The sequence below is a fragment of the Leiobunum rupestre genome, chromosome 6 (assembly GCF_980474605.1).
Source record: "Leiobunum rupestre chromosome 6, qqLeiRupe1.1.hap1, whole genome shotgun sequence".
Taxonomy (NCBI): Eukaryota; Metazoa; Arthropoda; class Arachnida; order Opiliones; family Sclerosomatidae; genus Leiobunum; species Leiobunum rupestre.
The window spans coordinates 35,275,079-35,296,202 of NC_143389.1; the positions used below are offsets into that span (position 1 = coordinate 35,275,079).

At 39.7% G+C, this 21,124-nt stretch overlaps 2 protein-coding genes across 2 annotated transcripts; one reads left to right on the top strand and one right to left on the bottom strand.

Moving 5' to 3' along the window:
• Nucleotides 1–1,941: 1,941 nt before the first annotated feature.
• Nucleotides 1,942–5,453, top strand: LOC149940733 (putative transporter slc-17.2). The gene is made up of 9 exons (XM_090178889.1): nucleotides 1,942–2,126; nucleotides 2,203–2,414; nucleotides 2,918–3,154; nucleotides 3,217–3,537; nucleotides 3,608–3,757; nucleotides 3,818–3,950; nucleotides 4,013–4,168; nucleotides 4,236–4,321; nucleotides 4,760–5,453. The coding sequence occupies exons 1-9, from the start codon at nucleotides 2,111–2,113 to the stop codon at nucleotides 4,970–4,972; spliced, it is 1,524 nt and encodes a 507-aa protein (XP_090035015.1). The 5' UTR covers nucleotides 1,942–2,110; the 3' UTR covers nucleotides 4,973–5,453.
• Nucleotides 5,146–21,041, bottom strand: LOC149940734 (uncharacterized). Its single transcript, XM_090178890.1, has 3 exons — nucleotides 20,742–21,041; nucleotides 5,885–6,358; nucleotides 5,146–5,822 (listed from the first exon to the last, which is right to left on the bottom strand). Exons 1-3 carry the CDS (start codon nucleotides 20,793–20,795, stop codon nucleotides 5,451–5,453), a joined length of 900 nt encoding a protein of 299 aa, XP_090035016.1. The 5' UTR covers nucleotides 20,796–21,041; the 3' UTR covers nucleotides 5,146–5,450.
• Nucleotides 21,042–21,124: the final 83 nt, after the last annotated feature.

A 21,124-nucleotide genomic window follows, 5' to 3' on the forward strand; every position in this document is an offset into this window, starting at 1 on the left:
ATAAACGCGTATGTCTATGTATACTTGATGAGATACGTGATAAAGTTTGTATTTATTTCTATTAAATCGCGTAGGAATAACACTTAACTTTAAATTTACACCTTTGAAACAAGGTCGATAAAAATTTCGTGTCTACCGTGTTTGTACGAGTTATTTTATTCGTGCTTAAACTTAATGTTTAGTTGCTCTCATACTGTTGAAATAGTAGACATTTTTTCTAAACGTTCAAGTCATCTACACGTAGGTGTTGGACGTGTAAACAGTTTGCTTAAATATCAGGAACAAGTTGAATTTGATATCATTTTAATCCCTCTGAGAACAAGGTTTGTTTGATTAAATTCCTCATTCACTGCCCATACGTTATTTCTAACGAAACAAAGTTTGCGTAAAAATTAAATTTTAATTACAAATGGTAAGCTTAAGGGTATTTAAAAAACTCATCTGTCCATATTATAAACAGATACCATTTCTGCAGATTAATAACTTAATTGTTATCCAGCCGTTGGATCAATTCGTTTCGTGAAATTTGTTCGTATTTGTTAATGGATAATTGGATATTGTTTTCAAACCGTGTAATTTTGATCCCCCTCCTTCGAATTAAGCCCCCCCCCCTTCCCGAATGAAATATAGTTTGGAATAAATTATATTACTATAGTTGTTTTTAAAAATACAGTTTTTTGGTTTTGTTTCACGGGTTACCATAAGTGTATAATATTTTTACATAAGCGTGACACTTCCTATTCTTCACGTGCAAAAGTTTTACTGAGAGCTATTCACGAGACAGACTGCATTACGGGCTTTGTCGCCTTTGACAGCGCCTAGCTAGGGGCAGATTTTCTTCTTTTGATGACGTCACTCCGTTACTAGCTCTCAGTAAAATATTCCCAAACAAACTTATGAAACAATATTATAGACTTATGGTAAAATATGAAAACGTTCCAAACAAGAATTAACAGGGCTCATAGAAAATATGTGAAAAATAATTTCTCTGATATGTGACAAACTTATGGAACAATATTATAAACATATGGTGTTACGAAAATTATTTAGTTCAGGCAATCGCGTAAAGGTACGTTGCAGTTGGAAAAATTTAGGAATGCGCGCGTTGTCCTTGAAACAGCCAGCGATTTGGAAACGTGAACTATGATCATACAAAATTGTTCCGTTCAATTTTAACGTAGTCAACAGCAATGTTTCGGTTAGACGCTTTTTGAACCGTCACGCGAATAACTACCGATAGAAATTTCGTTATTTTTTTAGTTTTTCGTCTTTACCGTGATTTTGTTAGAAAGCCGAAAGTATTACTGTACAAACTGTTAATTTCGCAGTCCTGACTCAGCTCCGGTACGAAATCTTGTTAATCATATTGTAGACCATCGTGATAATAGACAGATGAAGTCGAATACGTGAACGGGGAACGTGTAGGAGTGCGGATTGTACAAAATAAAGCTAAGTCCCTACACTCGGCTACAGGTTTCCCCGTTCACGTTTCCTAGCGCAGGCTTAATCTCTCTATTTTCTAAACCACGAGCCAGAAGGACGAATTTCCTGTAAATAGAATATTTTCCAAAACCATAACCTACAATCGTCGTCAGGTGGGTAGAATGTAGAAGATAGTTAAGTGTAATGGCAGCGCACACGTCTAGTAACGGTAGTTGTATTTTCGTTCTGTACGAGCTCTTAAGCGTTATTACCTTTGTGGTTGAAAATTATTCTTTTAAACAGGGGTATATCCTTATCCCCTTCGTATACCTATGGCGTACAAACAATGGTCTGGCAGCCATTCATGGAAATAAACAAGTTTTATTCCTCAAAGTCACGGGTGCGCTTTTGTTTTTTGCTTCATAAAATGATATGATACGTCCAAATGAATTGGAAGCGGGGGTGGAGAAAATGAGGGGGTGGGGCGGTAATGAAAGCCTTGTCGGTGCATTAACGAGTGCCATCTGCCGACGGGGGTAGCGTGGACTGGTGGAAGACACTGCAAAGCCAAGCGTAGATAAAAGGTGTTTTTTAGTCCGCGCCTCTATCTGTTTAGGATAGATACGACGCGAAGCGATTTGAAAATTGTGATATTCGTCCCTTTCCTCGCGTCGAGCGTAAGTCGACGATGAATTTATCTTCAGGTACGGCGCGTGGCTCTTGTCTAATGAGTTTTAATTGTTTGGTTCTTAAAACTAATCCTGTTTTGTTCGGGTTCAGGCGGCGGCGGCAAATGCAACGCCTTTCAGATTGTGCCAAGTCGTTATGTTTTCACGCTATTGTGCGCTGTAGGTCTGTTTATGATATTCGCTCTGAGGGCCAACTTGAGCGTTACCATCGTTGCGATGGTCAAGCATCCTCCCGTAAACATGACGCCGGAAAACAGTGATCGCTGTCTGAATCCCACGAACAATTCATCACACGCCAGTGAAGTAATTCCAATAGTACCGCTTGTTTTAACCTTAGTCATTGCTATTTACCCAGGCCCATCTTTACCATCCGGTAGGTAGGGCTAAGCCCTAGGGCACCGCGCTCCAGAGGGGCACCGTCTGGCCCTTTACATTTATTTTTCGATATAAAAAGGGCGCGTGATATTATTAGCCCAGGGGCGCCAGAAGGGTAAAGACGGACCTGTATTTACCCCTTGCTTTGGTAGCAGTTTCGTCGCTTTTAAAAACGCCGTTGTAACAAACGTGCGGTGTGATTAGTCAGTGAACCAAATCCTTCTCATGGTTTTGGAATATTAGAATTACGTTTTAAGTTTAGTTTCCACGAAAGCGCGTAATAATGCATTTTTCAGAGCGTAAAATACGAGTGATAGTGGAAAAAAGTTAGACTTCAGTAGAGTAGAGTAGGCTAGAGCGAGTGCGGTAAACCGCTCCTTTTTGATGCCATGTGTATTTGCCAATGTTTGAGCGGTGTCTTGTTTGTTAAGATTGATGGTCCATTCAGTTGGAACCTGTATCAACAAGGCTTGCTTCACGGCGCTTTTTTCTACGGAGCCGCTGTGTCTCACATTCCAGGCGCTTGGTTGGCGCAGGTCGTCGGCGGAAAATGGGTCTTCGGCGGAGGAATGATCATTCTGTCCACGCTGACCTTTCTCGTCCCGGCCGCCTCTTACGCCGGATACGGACTGGTCGTCACCATCCGCGTTGTACAAGGACTGGCTGAAGTATTTAGCTTCAACCACCGGTTATCATTCGTATACATGGTAGCGTTGTTTTCAACTTTCAGGGCGTATGTTATCCGGCCATGTACAACATGATGGCACGCTGGGCGCCGAAGAATGAAAGGACCATTCTGTTGGGGATTACCACGGTTGGCTCGATGTTGGGCAATATCTTCGTTTACCCTATGGCCACTTACCTCTGCAGGCACGGATTCTCCGGTGGATGGCCGTCCGTTTTTTACGTCACTGGAATGATGGGTGTGCTTTGGTGTTTCATTTGGAGTTTTATGGGTTCCGGCTGCCCCGAGGACCACCCGAGGATCAGCCAGGAGGAGCGCTTTTACATTGAAAATTCGCGGGATATTTCCAAACGCTCTTTCCAGAATGTAAGAAAATTATTTTTGATTGGCTCCTGGATGATATTTCTTACCAATCGCATTTCTATCACCGTACAAGACATCCCGAATTCCTTGGAAATCCCTTTTCACTTCCAAAGCGATTTGGGCTCTGATCGCCGTTCGCTTCGGCGCCGGATGGGGATATTTCACTATTCTTACGGAGCTTCCCACTTACTTGAAGACTGTTCATCATTTCAAACTTAAAACCGTGAGTTCTTATTGCATTTGGTGTTAAGTACGCGATGGTCTAACCGTGATGATTTTAAAGAACGGGGCCTTGAATTCCACGGTGTACGTGTGTCAAATATTTGGGACTCTCGCTGGTTCGTTCGCCGCGGATCTCCTCAGAGCCAAAACCACTTTAAGTATTACCGTGATACGTAAAGGCTTCGTCGTTTTCGGTAAACGTTTTTAAATTGTCTCGTGTCGATCTTTTCGCGATGACTTATTACGATCTCTTCAGCGTTCATGTCCGCCGGCATACTCTTGTGTTTCGTCACTCTGGCCGGATGCGATATGGCGGCCGTCATCGTCCTTCTATTGACGTCAATGGTTTGTTACGGAACCGTTTCCGGCGGAGAGTTATCCACTTTCGTTGACCTGGCACCTCAATTCGCTGGTACTGTATTTCTTTGGCCTATCCGGTTGAGGAACTGATTGTAAAACATCCGATTTCAATCCCCCAGGCATGGTGTACGGTATCTGCTCGGTCTTCACCAGTATCAGTGGTTTTCTAACGCCCCAACTCACAGGAGCCATTGTCCAAGAGAACGTAAGCGTTATCGTTTTATTGAACTATCTGTGCCATTTAACGAAATGCGACCCGTTTGTCACGAGTGTAGTCTATCGTGGTGAGGGTAGGGAGTAAAGAGGAAAATATCCGGTTTCGCAACGCGTCAATTATTCATTTGAGTTTACATAGAGCCACATAGCGGTCAACTTGACAATTTCATAAACTGCTAGATTTTTATCCGCTAAGCTTTTATTATAATTATTATGATTTATAATAATTAATTATAATTAATTTGAAACACAATATTTATATTGGTACCATAAGATATTTGTTTTATATAATTTCCTATGTGTAGTTTTCGGCTCTAAGACAGATGGCGCAAAACCGCACAGTGATATTTTCCCCCGTCCTGACACTGACTAATGAGTTGCGCAAAAAACCGTTTCCAGTGCAATTAATTTGTTTTTGTGATTCCAGGCTACCATATCTCAGTGGAGTGTTGTCTTCTACGTCTGTTTGGGCATCTACGTGGCGTGTTCCTTAATTTTTCTAATGTTCGGGTCGTCCCAAGCTCAATCGTGGGCGGATGGCGACGAAAAACTCTCGATGGACTCGATTACCTCTCTTAACGTGGCCCCGACAGAGGTTGTTCTTACCGAATACATGACATTTCAACAGTTGTCAAGTTGATACCCCTTCTTTAGGATCCCTTCTGCTATTCTATCTCGGAGACATTTCAGCGTTCTTCTATTATAACTTCGGTGGAAAATTCGCACCGGAAATCTGTCGCGTAAACGGTGTATAATATTATATTGAACTGTTTTGATTTTAAATCATATACATTTTAATTATCGTGAGTCTTTTTATTTAAAATTTGCTATTATCAGAATTATTTAAAACATTTTATATGTAAAAACACTCAATTAAATTGGTAAGTAGCTAAATTTGCGTATACGAATCGTGACGTTCCTCGTCCGGAACGAACAAGCCTATAAATACACTTATTGAGTTGAAGGGCATTTTTCGGCGAATACAAAATAGTACGTACTTATATACTATAATAGTTCGAATCTATCATCCGCGTATATACCGAAGAATATAAAAATAGTTGTATTCGGATAATTGTAAACCCGGAACCTTTTCTAATAAAGATGAAGGTCTGAGGCTGTCATTGTTCCGTTTTCTTGGTGACCATTTGCACTATGATGTAGATGACTAGCACGGCGACCACGCCTAATACCGCCACCGTGATCAAGATGGCCGCCGTGTTTAAGTTCCATTCGAGGCACTCGCAATCCAATATTTTGTCCAAAAGGGAATCTTTGTCCACGTGCAACGCGTACATGGCGCGTCGTCGCTCCATCAAGAGGTTGGCGTCGCCGAATTCCAGGGTTCGCTCCAAGTGACTATAGCCCGAAATTGGTCGTTCGCGACGCAAACTCAGGACGCTGTTGCGGCTGCTTGGGGTGGTCTCCGACTGACGGATGTTGGAAGCTCTGCTGGACCTGCTCGCCTCCGATGGACTCGGGCTGGACACGATCTGCCGGAAGACAAAGATTAGACGTAATCGCGCTCGACGATGATTATACGGGTTAAAAATACCTCTTCGGTGGAAGCACTGGCTCTGGACGATTCGGGCTGATGGGGCTTGGCGTCTTGGAAAGTGACCACTTTGGCAATGTTACCATTAGGGATAATATCGGCCTTGACCAAGGCTTTATCGCCAGCGTCCAACGGAGTACCCCTCTCATTGCGATTGATGTCCACCGTCGGCAAGGCACTGACCATATTCGTCTTGGTGAAATTGTACTTGGGCTTGTTATCCCGCCTCGGAATTCCACTCGTCGTGGTACCGGACGGCGTCCCTACGCCTATGGACTGGACGTCCTTCCTACTTCGGGACGGCACCGAATGACCATCGTTCTTCCGCCGATACCGGGAGAAGAAGAGAGAGGTCGGTGGACTATTGCCGACCGTCACAACTCGCTCCACTCTTTCGAAGCTGGACGGCTGCGGATCCAGCGGCAGCCGCGTGCCGGAATTCAGCTCTCGGAAAGAACTCTCTACCAGAAATATCTACATGGAAGAGAGAAGACGACGAATTAGAGAGAGTATTTCAGCGCGGCCTCGATTAACGCGCCCATTCTTTATAGTTCACGAACGACATTAGCCTAGATCGAATCGTCTGCTACAGCGTCGTTTTCTTACGATTGAACTCTAACCTAGATAGCCCGTGGCCACGCACTCTCTTTTAAGTGTGTATAATAACTGCGGGTAAATGGCGCGGTTTTTGTTATTCCGGAAACGGGAGCGGAAGTAGGGCGGCACTCTCCACTTAATCTTGGACGCGGTCAGTTATTTTGAAGGACTCGGAGGGTTTCCACTTTGACGTCATTACGCGCCGTAAGCACGATTAACTTTAACGTCTGGTAACACCGCGCGACTGCCTGCTATACCAGTTCGAAATTGATCGTCGGATATAGCGCCGCGTTCTCGAGAAACGAGGATTTCTCAGTAAGGGTGCTCTTGTACCGGACGTTTCCCTGGGTGACCTCTAATTAATTCATTATTGAATACTACCAAAAGGCGCCTGAGAGAGTACCACTTTACTTTACACCGGACATTCCGCTACCTTTATATTTGCAAGTACGTGGCCCGAAAATGTTTCCTAATAATACTTTTCGACTTTTTCTCTGCCGCGAGTGAAAACATGACCCTGTTCTCATTTAAAAGTTACTTCCTTTTTGGGCATACCCTTAATTTGCTTATTGAACGAGTGTAAATTGCGAGGGGCTAACCACTCTTAAAAAGTCTGTACACCGGATTACGCTTAGATTAGCACTGCCAAAGGCAGGGACTTCAAAGATTACGCGTAATCCCATTAGTACAGTCAAAGGTACGGCTCTGTACACCGATTACGCTGAGTGATCAGCCCCTCGGTAAATTGCTAAATTATTCGCTTTCAAAATTGCAAGGCGAATCTTTGGCCGCGAACGAAAGTTACTTTCTGGATAAATTTGGAACTAGAGACGTTAAATATAAATTTATCTCTAAACTAACTATAATTATATACGAACATTAAGATTAAATTAGATCTATTTAAAGTTAAGAGTCATGGTCCTTCTACAATAAAAATAGATAAGCATAAAAATTCTATATCTTTAGTGAAAATAATTTTTGTTTATCGCAATGATCACATACCCTACAATGAGAGATAGAAAAATAGTTAATCGTTGTTTCGGTCGGTAGATGTTATTTTCAGATAGGCACCATGGCTACCCAACGGATATATATTGCAAAAAACAACATCGATAGTCTAATATTATACTTATTCCATAGACTAAGAAATGTTTGTCTGTTTTTTCATGGTAATATTTAACATTGTTTTCGAAGTCAACCCGTGGGCGTGTACTTCCCCATGAACAGCGCTTTTACTGAAATACTTATATATGTGGTAACTATAATAGATATTTTTGAAAAATACAAATACAGGCAGCTTCAGTACCAAAGGTCCTTAAGTTTGTTTCCGCTTGACAAATTTGAAGCCTGAGCTACTATTAATTTTTCTGCCAAGCTATGTTAACGTTGATTAATTAGCCTTTTCATTTGACACGGGGCTTAACTTAGCCGCTGATTTTCGTGTGCTAGGCAGACGCTTTGTCTTTAACATATTTCTACCAAGCTATGTTAACGTTGATTAATTAGCCTTTTCATTTGACACAGGGCTTAACTTAGCCGCTGATTTTCGTGTGCTAGGCAGACGCTTTGTCTTTAACATATTGCATGTATGATAAAGCGAATTGGTAAAGACCGCTTCGATATTAAAATGTTAGAAACGAATATAAATAAAAAGTGCTAACTATGCTCCATTTCGTGACCAGGGAGTCTCGTGGTTTTGACAAAGTCTTCGCGAAGATAATTGGCACAGTAGTGTTTTCACGTCGCCTCCCCCGATTTTCGGTTTCCCTTGACAACAACTCCGAATTCCCAAAATATCCGCGTATAGGTTGTCGTATTTACATTTAGAACGCATTAATGTTGCTCGCAAATCATTATACGAAACGTGTATATAGAAATGGTGTTGCCAAACCCCATAATTTGTTATGCCAAGTATGGGGATACGCGCTATCGGGCCTACAACGAGAAACTAGGCCTAGGTTAATATTACGATCCAGAAACACTACGCGGCGGTTCTTCCAAACCAAACATATAAAAAGTATATTTCCCAAGAATTCTTCGAATTGCGTAGTAAAGATCTTACGACGGTCTATAATCTTACGTCTCAGAACATATACACGGTTCTACTCCCTTAATAGTGCCAAGCGCTATAGACGTCTTGATGATTTTATTTTATTTATCTTCAACTGGGCAATCTCAGAGTGAGCGCCGATTAGTTCACTCATAGCGTTTTCCATTTGACTGCTCTCGAGCACTCTATATCGCTCTGATCAACATTTTATGTTCCATTAGCGTGCTCGGATCTGCTCCGATCAAGTTTCACGTGTTCCATTTCACGCTCTCGGGTGCTCCGAGATCGCCCAAAACCGATCTGCCGATTTCGACAGATCAACGGATCGAGATCGAGATCGGAGCAAATTTTCGCGTGTTCCTTTTAGATTGTTTGTCAAAATGGCAGACCAAGACGCGAAAATTCAAATTAAAAGCAGACGAAAAACAACAAAGCACGGGAATATGTTCATGGAATGCTCCATTTGCTTTTTACTCTAGTCGATTGGGGCGAGATCTATGACGTCAGAGACAGATTCAGAGCGAATCTTGAGCAATCAAATGGAAAACGCTATCAGTCAGTGATTGTTCACTGCGCGGTGAGCGAGATCGGATGGATTATCGACGCTCTAGCCTGCTCAATTTTAAGTGAGAGACAGGATAGTTCGTTTTCCCGGAATTCGCTCACAGTGGGGTTAGAAAAAAATTACAAAAATAATATTTTCCAGTCGATTTGCATATTCAATGCGTTTTTTTAATAAAACAAATCGACCAAAAAAATATATTTTTAACTTTTTCTCACCGCGTTGTGAGCGAATTTCGGGAAAACAGACTATCCCGTCGCTCATCGGGATGAGAAATTCCAATATGAACAAACTACTGCCTCAATCAGCTCGATCACGCTCTGCTCGCCGTCAGCGCTCTCTAGTGATTAGTGAACGAACTATCTCGCCGCTAGAGGACGCGGCGCTTAAAATTGAGCAGGCTGGCGCGCTTTCGTTTTGACACAGACGATAATTAGTTCCCTGTGTATGCAATGTTTGAGTACGTTTGGTTTTTCGAGAAGCAGCGCTACAAGGAACACCATTTGAGTAGCTCACCCGCTCCAACAATGTGGTAGCGGATCACTGAAAATCGAACGCAATCGCTATATAGTGCATCGAACGTACCTTTATGGGTCTCTGACCCAATTTATAAACACACGAGAATCTTCACTTGGCCGATAGTGTTTGCTTTTCTTATGGGCGTCCCCTTAAAGTTGGCTACGAGGTAAACAAGGGAAAGTTATCGGGCTATAAAAGTAGAAGAGACCGAGTCTGTATCTATCAACAACGTCAGGCCACCATTGTTCTGGTCGTAGGAGTCGAGCCTTCCATTATATTCCTACGGAAGTTGATAATTTCCTAAGGCTGTCACCCCTTTTATTTTGAGCCCCAATTGTCGTAAATAGCCCGCTGGTGAAGGACGAAAGGCAAAGGCTTAGAGAAGACGCGTTTCTTTAAACGCTTCGTAGTTGGCGCGCCGATTAGACTATTCGGGAATCGATTGAGTCACGGGAACTTAAAGGGTAATATTTCGTTCCGTAGGCTGTACCCGTTTCACGTCTTCGATTGCAGTATTTAGTAAAGTTAAGGTTTTATCAATAGACGTTAATTTATTATTCATTCTCATCGTTAATTTTGTTTACTTTTTCCCCAGTACAAATATTTCAAAGGGTTTCTTACGCTATGAAGTTTAAATGACAGAATTTGAACTTCACCTTTTCTGAATGAGGCCGATCTCAGCTTACAGTACCGATGGCTACTCCGATATAAGTTTCAAATTATGGTTGTTAAAGAATAGGTGTATTGCAATCATTTGTAACGTATTTCGTGTTACAAATCACCAAAGTTTATTTTTATACGGAAATATGTATAGAATATAAATTTGAGTGTATTGAAATAGATTAGATAAACCTCGTCCACAGCGGGAGCTTTTTAATGGAAATTTCGGAAAAATTGGAAGAGTTAAGGCCTATTCACACGAAATAACATTTTCGTAAAACATTGTTGGGATGTTGGCCAACAGGAGTCGCAAACCGAATTGCTCCGTGCGAATTAGAGCTCGGCCGGGGAAACGGATAAATTAACCGCCAAAATTTCAATTAACCATAAAAATTCGAATAACTGTTTATTTATGGATATTATTCGCGACTATTATATGATTTAATATGCAACAAATAAGTTTTTATTCCAATAATTTTCGGATATGGATATAAAAGAAATGAACGGAAAATTTCTTATCCGAACGCCGAGCCCTAGTGCGAATGGAGAGTCACTTTCCACAAAGTGAAGGGCACACAAACGCTTTAGTGGGCCAAGTTTTGAAGAACGAACAGTTTTTACGACAGAGGAATACTTATTTCCATAAAATCCTCTTCAACTGTCTTGCCCCCTGTCGAACATTGCTGCCAGAACTTTGACAAAAGCTTTGGCAGTATAAAGAAAAACCGCTTGTAAGTTCAGTTGCGGTCGCACAAATTCTATATTTGACTTGGATGGGGATATTAATTTAATATTAATTTTGCCCACATTTATTAATTATTATTAATATTATATTTATTATAATATTAGCAAAATGGAGAAAAACTGTCCACAACGTGTTGCCCACCCAAACGTATTTGTTTCGAAGCTAAGCTCCAAACATTTTAATCTAATAATTTTCGTACACATCATTTTTATTACACAAAACTAAATGATAATATTAATATTAAACACCTTAATTCGTTTAAGTTGACATTTTATGTAGTAGGTAAGGTGGTTTTTCAATAATGACGATTTAAGAGTAATTATCTACAACTTTTCGTGTTTTTGCAAATTCGTGTAGATATCAGTGCTCAACAAATTTGGGCAAAGTTGTGGCTCGAGTCCTTAAATTAAATTAGCAAGGACGTATATAAGGGGGGGGGTTTAGGGGGCTCAACCCCCCTCCCTTAGGACTCGATTCCTTTCTTACGAAAGGAGCGCAACATTAAGAAATAAACAGTAAGACGTAAAAATTAATTGAAATATCCGCAACGCAGCACAGTAAAATATATTAATATATTAAATATATTAATAGGATCATTAATATTATCATTTTCTCGCAAATGTATTAAAAAACTTCGTTTGATACACGTGCGGAAATGTCATTGTCACTCGTCCCGATCGAGTCTAGCCAGTACTTTAAATATGCGTTATTTCGCGGTCGCTGCGCTAGCGATTTCATCTGGTTGTGTTAAAACTCGTCCCCCCCCCCTTTAGACTTTCTATATCTACGTGCTTGTAAATTAGTATATATCTCGTAAAAATAAAACCACTTTCACTCGAAGTAATTTATTTACAAATGGAGCTTTTACCATAGGCAATTTTTTCCCTAATGGCCAAAGTACATTTTGCGTGTTTTCTATGAATGGTTAACTCCCACCAAAACGAGATTCCGATATTGACACAATCATGGTATCCGAGATTCGTACACAATATTACGTTCACGCTAAATAGGTAATTTTACAAAGTACATAAAAGTAAATAAAAACGTCCGTTTAAAAGACATCGAATGGGCCAAGACGGTAAACAATTATTTTTCTTAATAGTAAAACCATTAGTTACCGCAGACAGATACAGGGAGTTTCTGATAATAGTTTGACTAGAATATACTATACGCTTCTGGTCCTAGCAATCAGGGTCTGAAACCAATTCGAAAACCCACGCTAACACACTTTGGTTAGTTCATTTCAAGGTCAAGGACGCGACAAAGAGGTTAGAAATCAGAGTAATATACACGGGACTCGGTGGAAAAGAAGAGCAACCATGCAAGCTTAATAAAGAGGCCAGCTATGTTCTTCGTCCGCACGCTATTTCATTAATAAATGTCCGCGATTGCATAATTCCCTCGGGCAAGGGTTGTTGATCGTTTGATTTAAAATAAAACTAAAACTAGATTTATTTGATATAAATTGGATTTTAATTTCCATTGTTTTTTTTTAAATTTTACTCTGAAATGTAATCTACACCAAAATACATTAATCTGAGTTAAACTTAATTAATACTTGTTATTATTTTGCAACGGCAAACATTTTTGTCCATTTTCAAAAATAATGATAAAAAGCGTAAAAAGTTATATAAATCAATGATTTAGAAAAAAATCGTTTGATATAAACAGCATCTTAAATCAATGATTTAAATCAGATGCCAAGAAACTTCACACGCGTGACTCATTTAAGTGAAAGAACACGTTTCTGAATTTTTGGCAGACGTTTGAGAAACACGCTGTATATTGTAACAGTCCAGTTGGCTATATCAGACGCGTATCCGAAACCCATTAGAAACCAAAACTGCCCTATTTCCATCCCAAAATAGCTATTTGTATTTTTGTCGAGGTTTAATATTGGAGAGTCCAATATGAAGTAGACTTCATTTCGGCTTTCCCAATTCCTTAAACGAAACAAACCTTCTCCTTTATCGAGGAGGAGCGCTTTGAGTCTGGACCCACTCGACAATTTCGTAACTCGTCACGGTACATAGTATGAAGTGTGTAGAAAGGCGGTGACGTTCGCGTTTAGGAGTATTGGACAAAGCGTATCCGAAGTAATGGCATACGGGGGGCCTATTTGATCAGCGCGTGATTTGCTTTTTTCATTTTTGCTGACGTAATCGTTGATGATATTTGGTCTTCAACCTATTTTTTTTCTTCCACAGCGGTTCTTTCACTTTTAGCATAAAAGTAAGTCTTTAAACGCGTTCACCGATAACTGATGGACGTATCACGTGTTCGGGGTTAATTTTTTTTCTCGCAGCTGTTGCAAACGCTTCCCCATTTTTTTCGCTGGATTTCTGAACAATTTCTCTTGAGAAATGGGACGCCATCAAGGTTATTCGCGGTTCGAACCAAACTTTAAAACTGCGCGTTTTTCTAAATAAAGATGAAGGTGACCGAGGGACATTGCGCACAAAGTGACTCGCAACCCCACCGTGTAAAAAAAAAAGTCACACGGATAATTCACATCATACGAAATTTATTTAGAATAGAATATAGTTTTATTGTTTAGTAATAACAAGAATGTATTTATTTATACCTAGGGAGAATGTCTATGTCGAGACGGTTTTTAGCCTTTCTCTCAATCCACCCATTGGTCCCCCCAGTACGCTCCTCCGGTTAAAATAAAACGAATAGTCCCGGTATTTCATTGGCTGCTTAAAATTTACGTCACCTAACGCGATGGTAATCAAACGCCGGTGACGTTTTGTCTCCCCCCCCCCCCCCGCGCCAGACGGGGGAAAGGCGTTCAACGTGCCCGGCGATTGTCGCAACATAATCATTCTTCCTAAATATAAATAAATACATTCTTGGTAATAATAAAGAAATTTCCCTATTCTAGAATTTATAGCGTTTTCCATTTGACTACTCTCGAACACTCTAGATCGCTCTTCTCAACATTTTATGTTCCATTAGCTGCTCGGATCTGCTCCAATCAAGTTTCGCGTGTTCCATTTCGCGCTCTCGGGTGCTCCGAGATCGCCCAAAACCGATCTGCCGATTTCGACAGATCAACGGATCGAGATCGAGATCGGAGCAAATTTTCACGTGTTCCTTTTAGATTTTTTGGCAAAATGGCAGACCAAGACGCGAAAATTTAAATTACTAGCAGACGAAAAACAAAAAAGCGCGGGAATATGTTCATGGAATGTTCCATTTGCGGTTTTACTCTAGTCGAGTGGGGCGAGATCTATGACGTCAGAGACAGATTCAGATCGAATCTTGAGCAATCAAATGGAAAATGCTATTAGTGATACACCACACATACTTTAACCCTCAATGATTTTAAATTTAAACTTACCAATCTCCATTTAAATAATGTATTAATTTATATCATAAGCCTATCATAAGGTCCCCATAAGTAAAGGTCTACCATAGAGGCCCATGGTAACGGCGTTGTCCTGGAATTTATATCATAAGGTCCCCATAAGCAGGGTTGTAGAGAGATGGTTCGATCACTTAGATTTTTCATTTGGCGAAATATTTTTCTACCACGGATGGCGCTAGTGACGCTAAGTTGCCCCTACAGATATTTTGTGGGCTTTACCTCATTACACTGGAGTACCTGCGGAAAGGGAACACTACCATGTTTTCGTGTCGATCGATCTCGGTTCTTTATGATTTCTAAATTAGTTAATTGTCGCTTTGTTATAAATTCCTTAACAATTTAATTTTTGAAATTGCGAACAATCTAAGAAAACCTTAGCTAATTAAGAGCCAAAAGGCAAAACTACGGTCAGTGTTATTCCTTTATTAATTCTAGTACAAAATTTTTATTTCAGTTCAAATAAATATCTGATAAACTGAAATTTAATGTTCGCTAATTATAAATATTAAAAAAATAAATTTCCTTAAAATTCACACGTGTAAAAACGTAACAGAAATTAAAGCGATCCCAGTTAGCTTGTAAAATTTAAATTTCCCGCTGTCTCCTATAAATTAGGCTGCACCTCAGTACTTCTATGCATTGGGAGAACGCCCTTAAGTATTTGAAGGGGCTACACAGTGTCGGGCTCGCCATCTATTTGCCACTTTTTCTTTAGCCAAACTCTCCTATGGTAGAATTGCTAAGTGATCGAACCATCTCTCTACAACCCTGCCATAAGTAAAGGTCTACCATAGAGGCCGTTGTCCTGGAGATAAGGAAATTAACGTACGACGATAGGGCAGTAGCGACATCTTTTTAAAAATTTCTACATCTTAAATATTATCTTACTTGGTAGAGCAGCCACGCTCGGGTTGATAAATGCCACACAAAACGCGTCTAAATCTCAAATTAGAAAAAATACCTTCAGAAACAACTTTTATTTCTAATAGCCAGTTATAGGTTCTGATGAATAATTTTGCAAAGATAAGTGTTAATTTTATGTTTTAAAGCGATAAAATTGCGAATAAGCCTTGGCTACGGTGCTAAGGGCTCGCGGCGGAGATTTCTCCCGCGTGGTTCTAGGTTTAAAAACGTTCGTGCACGGCTTGCGCGCATTCATAATGCATTTCGCGAAATTTATTTCAGAAATGCGTAGTTGAGGACGTAGCCACTAGGAGGTGCAGATTTTGAATACCTACCTCTTAATAAAGGATATGTGATCGTAAAAAAATTGGCCCAGACCTTTGCTTATGGAGACCTTATGATAGGCTTATGTTTATATTTAGAGATAATCAATCCGTTGAAAGCAACATGTTCTAGTTTTAATCCGTCACGAGAGGGGAAAAGGAAACACGTCAGCCACCGGTGTCCCAACCAATGATATACCGGAATGATTTGATTAACTTTTAAGACATTATTTCATGATTAAATAGCTAATGGCTATTCTAAGATGGTCTAACACACGAGTTAGGAACTTAGGATTTTAGTTTGGGAAGCTAACTAGCTCGGGCCGTTGACCATCGAAGTATGAGAACAAACAATTACAAAACTCATTACGCTGTCATAACCAGAACAAATAAAAAAAGTATTCAAATTATCCAATTCCTCGTATAAATAGTTCTTCGATAAATCGATATCCAATATTATTAATAGATAAAACTGAAGGTTATCGGTGCCATGCACAAAGAGTATTATGTAAGGAAGAGTGTAAGACCATTATGCCATCGATAAATAATCCGGCGTGTGTAATGAGATAAAATATTATAAGCGATTTCGCGTATTGTTTACTTTCTAAGCACGATTTTCAAATAAAAGATTTACTCGCGCATATGTATATCATGCCCGCGTATACCGATAGTTAAAATTGACATTTTGAAAATGACCTATCGGTTAGATTTCCTAGGCATATACTTCCGGATTTTGGTCGTTAGTCTTAAACAAGGAATAAGAAATTCAGAGAGAGAGAGGCGAGTGAAAAAACACGGAAAATAACAATTTAGAAACGGATAACACAATACGAGGAAGAGGATTTTTTTGGCTTGAAACTCGAAAACACGGGTTCCCTTGGCTTTAGTTAATAGGTTGGTAATTTTCCTGGTACGGAAACGGTCCGTCGGGCCTTGGTTACAGCTGGTAGCTCGTTGGTTCGGCTAAAGGCCACGCGTCGCTTCCTCTCTCCGACTCGGACTTCTCTCTGGAAACCGGAAAAAGGGTTTAATTTATTCCTTTTAACCGCGAGGCTACGGCCGAACGGGTTAACGTCCCTATTGTTTTCTGGTCGATGCTACAACGAGCGGTTGTTACGGCTTATTACCACGCTTATTATACCCCTACCCCTTCGAAATCACGTCCCTGAGTATGAGGCTCAGGGTAACGCGTCCTTACACTATCGTGATAATATTTCGCGCGGTTACAGCGAGAAAGCCTCATCTAATGAGAAACTAATTTCCTCTGGGGTTTTTTCGCGTCGTGTGTCAGGGACTCGCTGCTGTGTGACCATATTTATATAGCTAATTGGATTGCTGTAGGTTCAACATTGTTAATGTTTACCTAATGGATCTAGGCTTTATCCGTTGGTGTTTTAGACTTTAGACCAGGGTTCATACAACATTTGGAAAATTAATTTCCCTGATATTTCCAGGTTTTCTCCTGGAAATTTCCCTGGTATTTCCAGGTGTTAAAGCACCGTGTGTTTGGGTTTAATCGAAAAAAATTAATTATAATTATTGAGGCACTTCCAGACTCAAACTAATTTCCCTGATGTATCCAGGTTTTGGTTAAATATTCAAAATTTCCCTGATATCTCTCTGATTTTTATGAAAAGAATTTGTTTCACTGATATTTCCAGTTTTTCCAGGTTCTCCAGGTTTGTATGAACCCTGTTAGACCGTAAATAACAATTGTTAAGGGTGGTTAATCGTAAAATAAATTAACACCTGATTACGGATTTCAAAAAAATATTTTGCGTAAATTTTTCGATCATTTTCAGTGATTTCCCGTTATTAGCTGCTATTTTTACACCTTATTACTTAAATCACTACTCCTTCGATAGTCAGTTTTACCAGGTGAACTTCCAAATGTTGACAAATAACCTGACGCACCTCTTTAAATAGATTGTGGACAGGCGCGTAGGAACGTTTTGGATTAAGGGGGGTACAGCCTGGATGCTAAATTTGGAGCCCCCTCATCAGCATCCTTTTTGCACCCCTTCTAAAACAATTTGGCGCCCCTTTCCAATTTCAAGGGGGTACATTGTACCCCTGTACCCCCCGTTCCTACGCCGCTGATTGTGGAAGTATTTAAACGGTGTTAACTTATTCAAATATTTTATTTCGTTATCATAATGTTAGTATCGTTCAGACTTTAAAGCCGTGTTCGACAGAGGCGACTAAAAAAATGTGCATTTCAACTATAAATTCGGCAGATCAAGCTGGTTATAAAACTGAAAAAGTTTAGATAATCATGGAGTGTGAATAACATAACAGAGCTGCCAGGCTTATTTATATCAATAAGTATTCAAGTTTTATTTATTTGTTAATCAATTGCTAGTGTCGATTTTTCTTCAAAACCTTGTTTGACTGAAGCAATTAAACAAAATTTGATATTTCAACACGGCAATCTGCCAGATAAATGGATTTTGGAAACTGGAAAAATTCTTCATTCTTAAGAATTAATTCAAAATTTATATCGATTTTCTAAGTGTGTCTAATATGTTAATGATTGTAATCATCGAGCAATTAGAAACTAATACCTTCAAAATGTGTTATGTTGAAATGACCCGTGAGAATTATGGTCGAATTTTCCCTGGCAGGTAAAATGTTTCCCGGGAGGTGTCACTCTGAGTCTGAGCTAAAAAATGCAATAGGAACTTGGCAGTGCTACGTCAAAGTTTTTTTTTTTCAATAGTTTTTATCGTGGGGAGAAAAATATGACCACAATGGCGGCCATGGCCAAAGCTACGGAGTGCCAAGTCTCTATACAATCTTTATGCTTTTTTCAAGGCAGTTTTCAGCCTCCAGAAAAAGTAACAATTATCCGCGAGCCTCTACAACTGCACAAAACTTGGACTGGTTGGCTTTCAGTTGTTATAATAATTATAGTTTACGCGCGTCATCGATACGTTGGTCTGTATTCTTTTCGAGTGAATGTTCATTCGATCACTTGTTATCGGAATTTGCAGGGTCTACCTCACTTTTCTTAGAACGTGTAAAAACACGCCGCAGTTCTTTCCGTCTATAGACCGTAGATGGCTCTGGTATCGCGTACTAACGAAGTGAACAATTCCAGGTGTTGGAATGAAGAGGTTCTCAGGAAAAGGGTGACTCTTTTTTATTTACTTTATTATTTTAACGTGTAAAATTATGCCTTTCATTGGTACTTTTCTTAAGCCTAATGGAATGTGAGCTACCTAGGCTTAGGCTTACGAAAAGTATCAATTAATAGTAGTATTTCACACGTTTTTCTCTACAAGTTTCGCGGCGCTTAAACCATTTATTTGAACCTATCTATTTTTTTTTTTGGAGCTGATCGTGAAGGTGATATTCGTCACGACTTGGGCAGCGCGACCAACTCCGCCCAGTTGGCTTTCCTATCAACTAGGATCTGTCTTTAAGAAAATTGCCCCCGCTGTATTCTTTTGAATCGATAATGACCGCTTGTTTAGAAGAATCGCTTTTTGCCTGCCTATATCACTTCTGGAAAGATAAAGTTCTCTTTGTACGCGATGCGCGCATTTTCGTTTTGACTAGCTCGCTTGAATTTTAAGCAGTGCTATTTTGGCGATATTACATTTGTTAATGTTTGTGTTTTTCGTTTTTCCAGATAACTTTTGACTGTAATTACTATTCACGTAATAGTGGATTCCACTATTAATTTGAGAATTAGAAGTAATATGTTATAACCTAAAGAAGCTTAATGTTAGATTATTGCTGTTAAACTAATGACCCCAAAATAGTAAATACAAAAAGGTGGGATTGAGTTTTTCAGTAAAACTACAAATTATCGTGGTAGACAAATATAACTTAAAAAAGGCCGATTCAATATATTTTTATGTTTCATTTCAGGTATTAAAAAAAAACATACTGAATTATGTTGTATACCCATAAAAACTTGTAGAGGTTAACGGTAGTAGTTAGTGTAAGGGGCTGTTGGCTCGCGTTGCATGAAGGGCTTGCCACCACCCTCCTACGCATTGTAACCGGGCCGGCGGTTTAATGGCATAAAAGTCGCCTTGGGTATTTGCTTTGCTGATTATTATTATAAGTAACATAATAACAATAAATATGGCCCTTCCTATTGTATTAATGTAAATTTTCTGACCGAACCTTTTTTTTTACACTGACCCTTTCCCCTAGCTCTGACTTGGACATGGGGGTTATGTGCTGAACTGTACATTGATTGCGCAATAGCTCTAAAAATCAGTTCGGTAATAATTTTTGCTCATTGTCATACATGTTGTTTCTTATGGCTATTCTAAATTACTAATACATCAATTTTCCTTAAGAAATGTTAAATAACTTAACTCCTCTACTTTTTAGCTTTTTTCAACAAAACTGAAATTAATTATTTATTTCGTAATACATTTCGACTGGCGAAACATCATCAAAACCTATTTTCAGTAGTCGTAACAGTAAATTTACAAGAGCTAAAAGGAGTTAAGTGAACTTTTGTTCGAGACAAGGCTTAATGTCAAATCGGCGACGATAGTTTCCGAAAATCTCAGCTGTAAACCACACCCGTTTCTATGGGTATCATCAAGACCATCACGGTCTTCCTTAAACATTCATATTAAATATTAATTAATTTCAAAAGCTTAACCTTTGACGTTAAAAACGGGTTAGGTTTTTTTTATTTTAGAGAAAGGATTAAAACCAATTGTCATAAAGAGGCGCCTGTAGAAGTGTTCCACACGTGGTGAATGAATGAATGAATATTAATTTAACCACAAATACATGTTCCTTTTAAATCAAGGAGGAGGCGTTGCCTCCCGGTTACAGTTTGCAAAAATTGTTTTACGAATTTTAGGTTATTTACAAAATTAACAATGAAAATTTAGGGGGATAGTCTCGCTTAACCCCACTCAAATAGAATGTTTTTAGCTAAATTGATAGCTTCCCAGTTCCGTTCGCTAGAAAAACCTAGACTCCATGGTGTCCACAGCCCTCTCTGAACGTAACGTTTGGAACACCGGTGTTCTGGGAAATGTTAATTTACAGGATTTGAAGTACTAATGCCATCTCGAAGCGTAGACGCGTTCCCACGCGCGCTTATAATACTTTTAAAAAGCATAATGAAGTTTGAGAAAACAATTACCTGTTTTCCCTTGTCTTTGGAATCTCTTCTGACGTCGGCCAATCGTTTTGCCATAGAAGGGACTTTAATCCGAGATGTAAATTTTCCAGCCGAGTTGTCAAACTGATTCCTTTGTCACCTTCATTGCCCATTTTATCGCGAATTTATGGGCTTTCGTGTATTTTTCCAAAATTATTCTTATATACAACTCGAACTAATATTACTTTTAAAAATAAAAATACTCGCTCGCGACTGTGTGACGCGATGTATACTTTTACGAAGTTGTAACCACCATAGAGAGGAGGATTGAAACGTCGCCGGATTCTCTCTCCGCCGCTGGAGAACTTTGTACCAAATGGGGAGGGAGTGAAGAAAAAACTTTCGACGCTGGGAAAAAGGGTGAA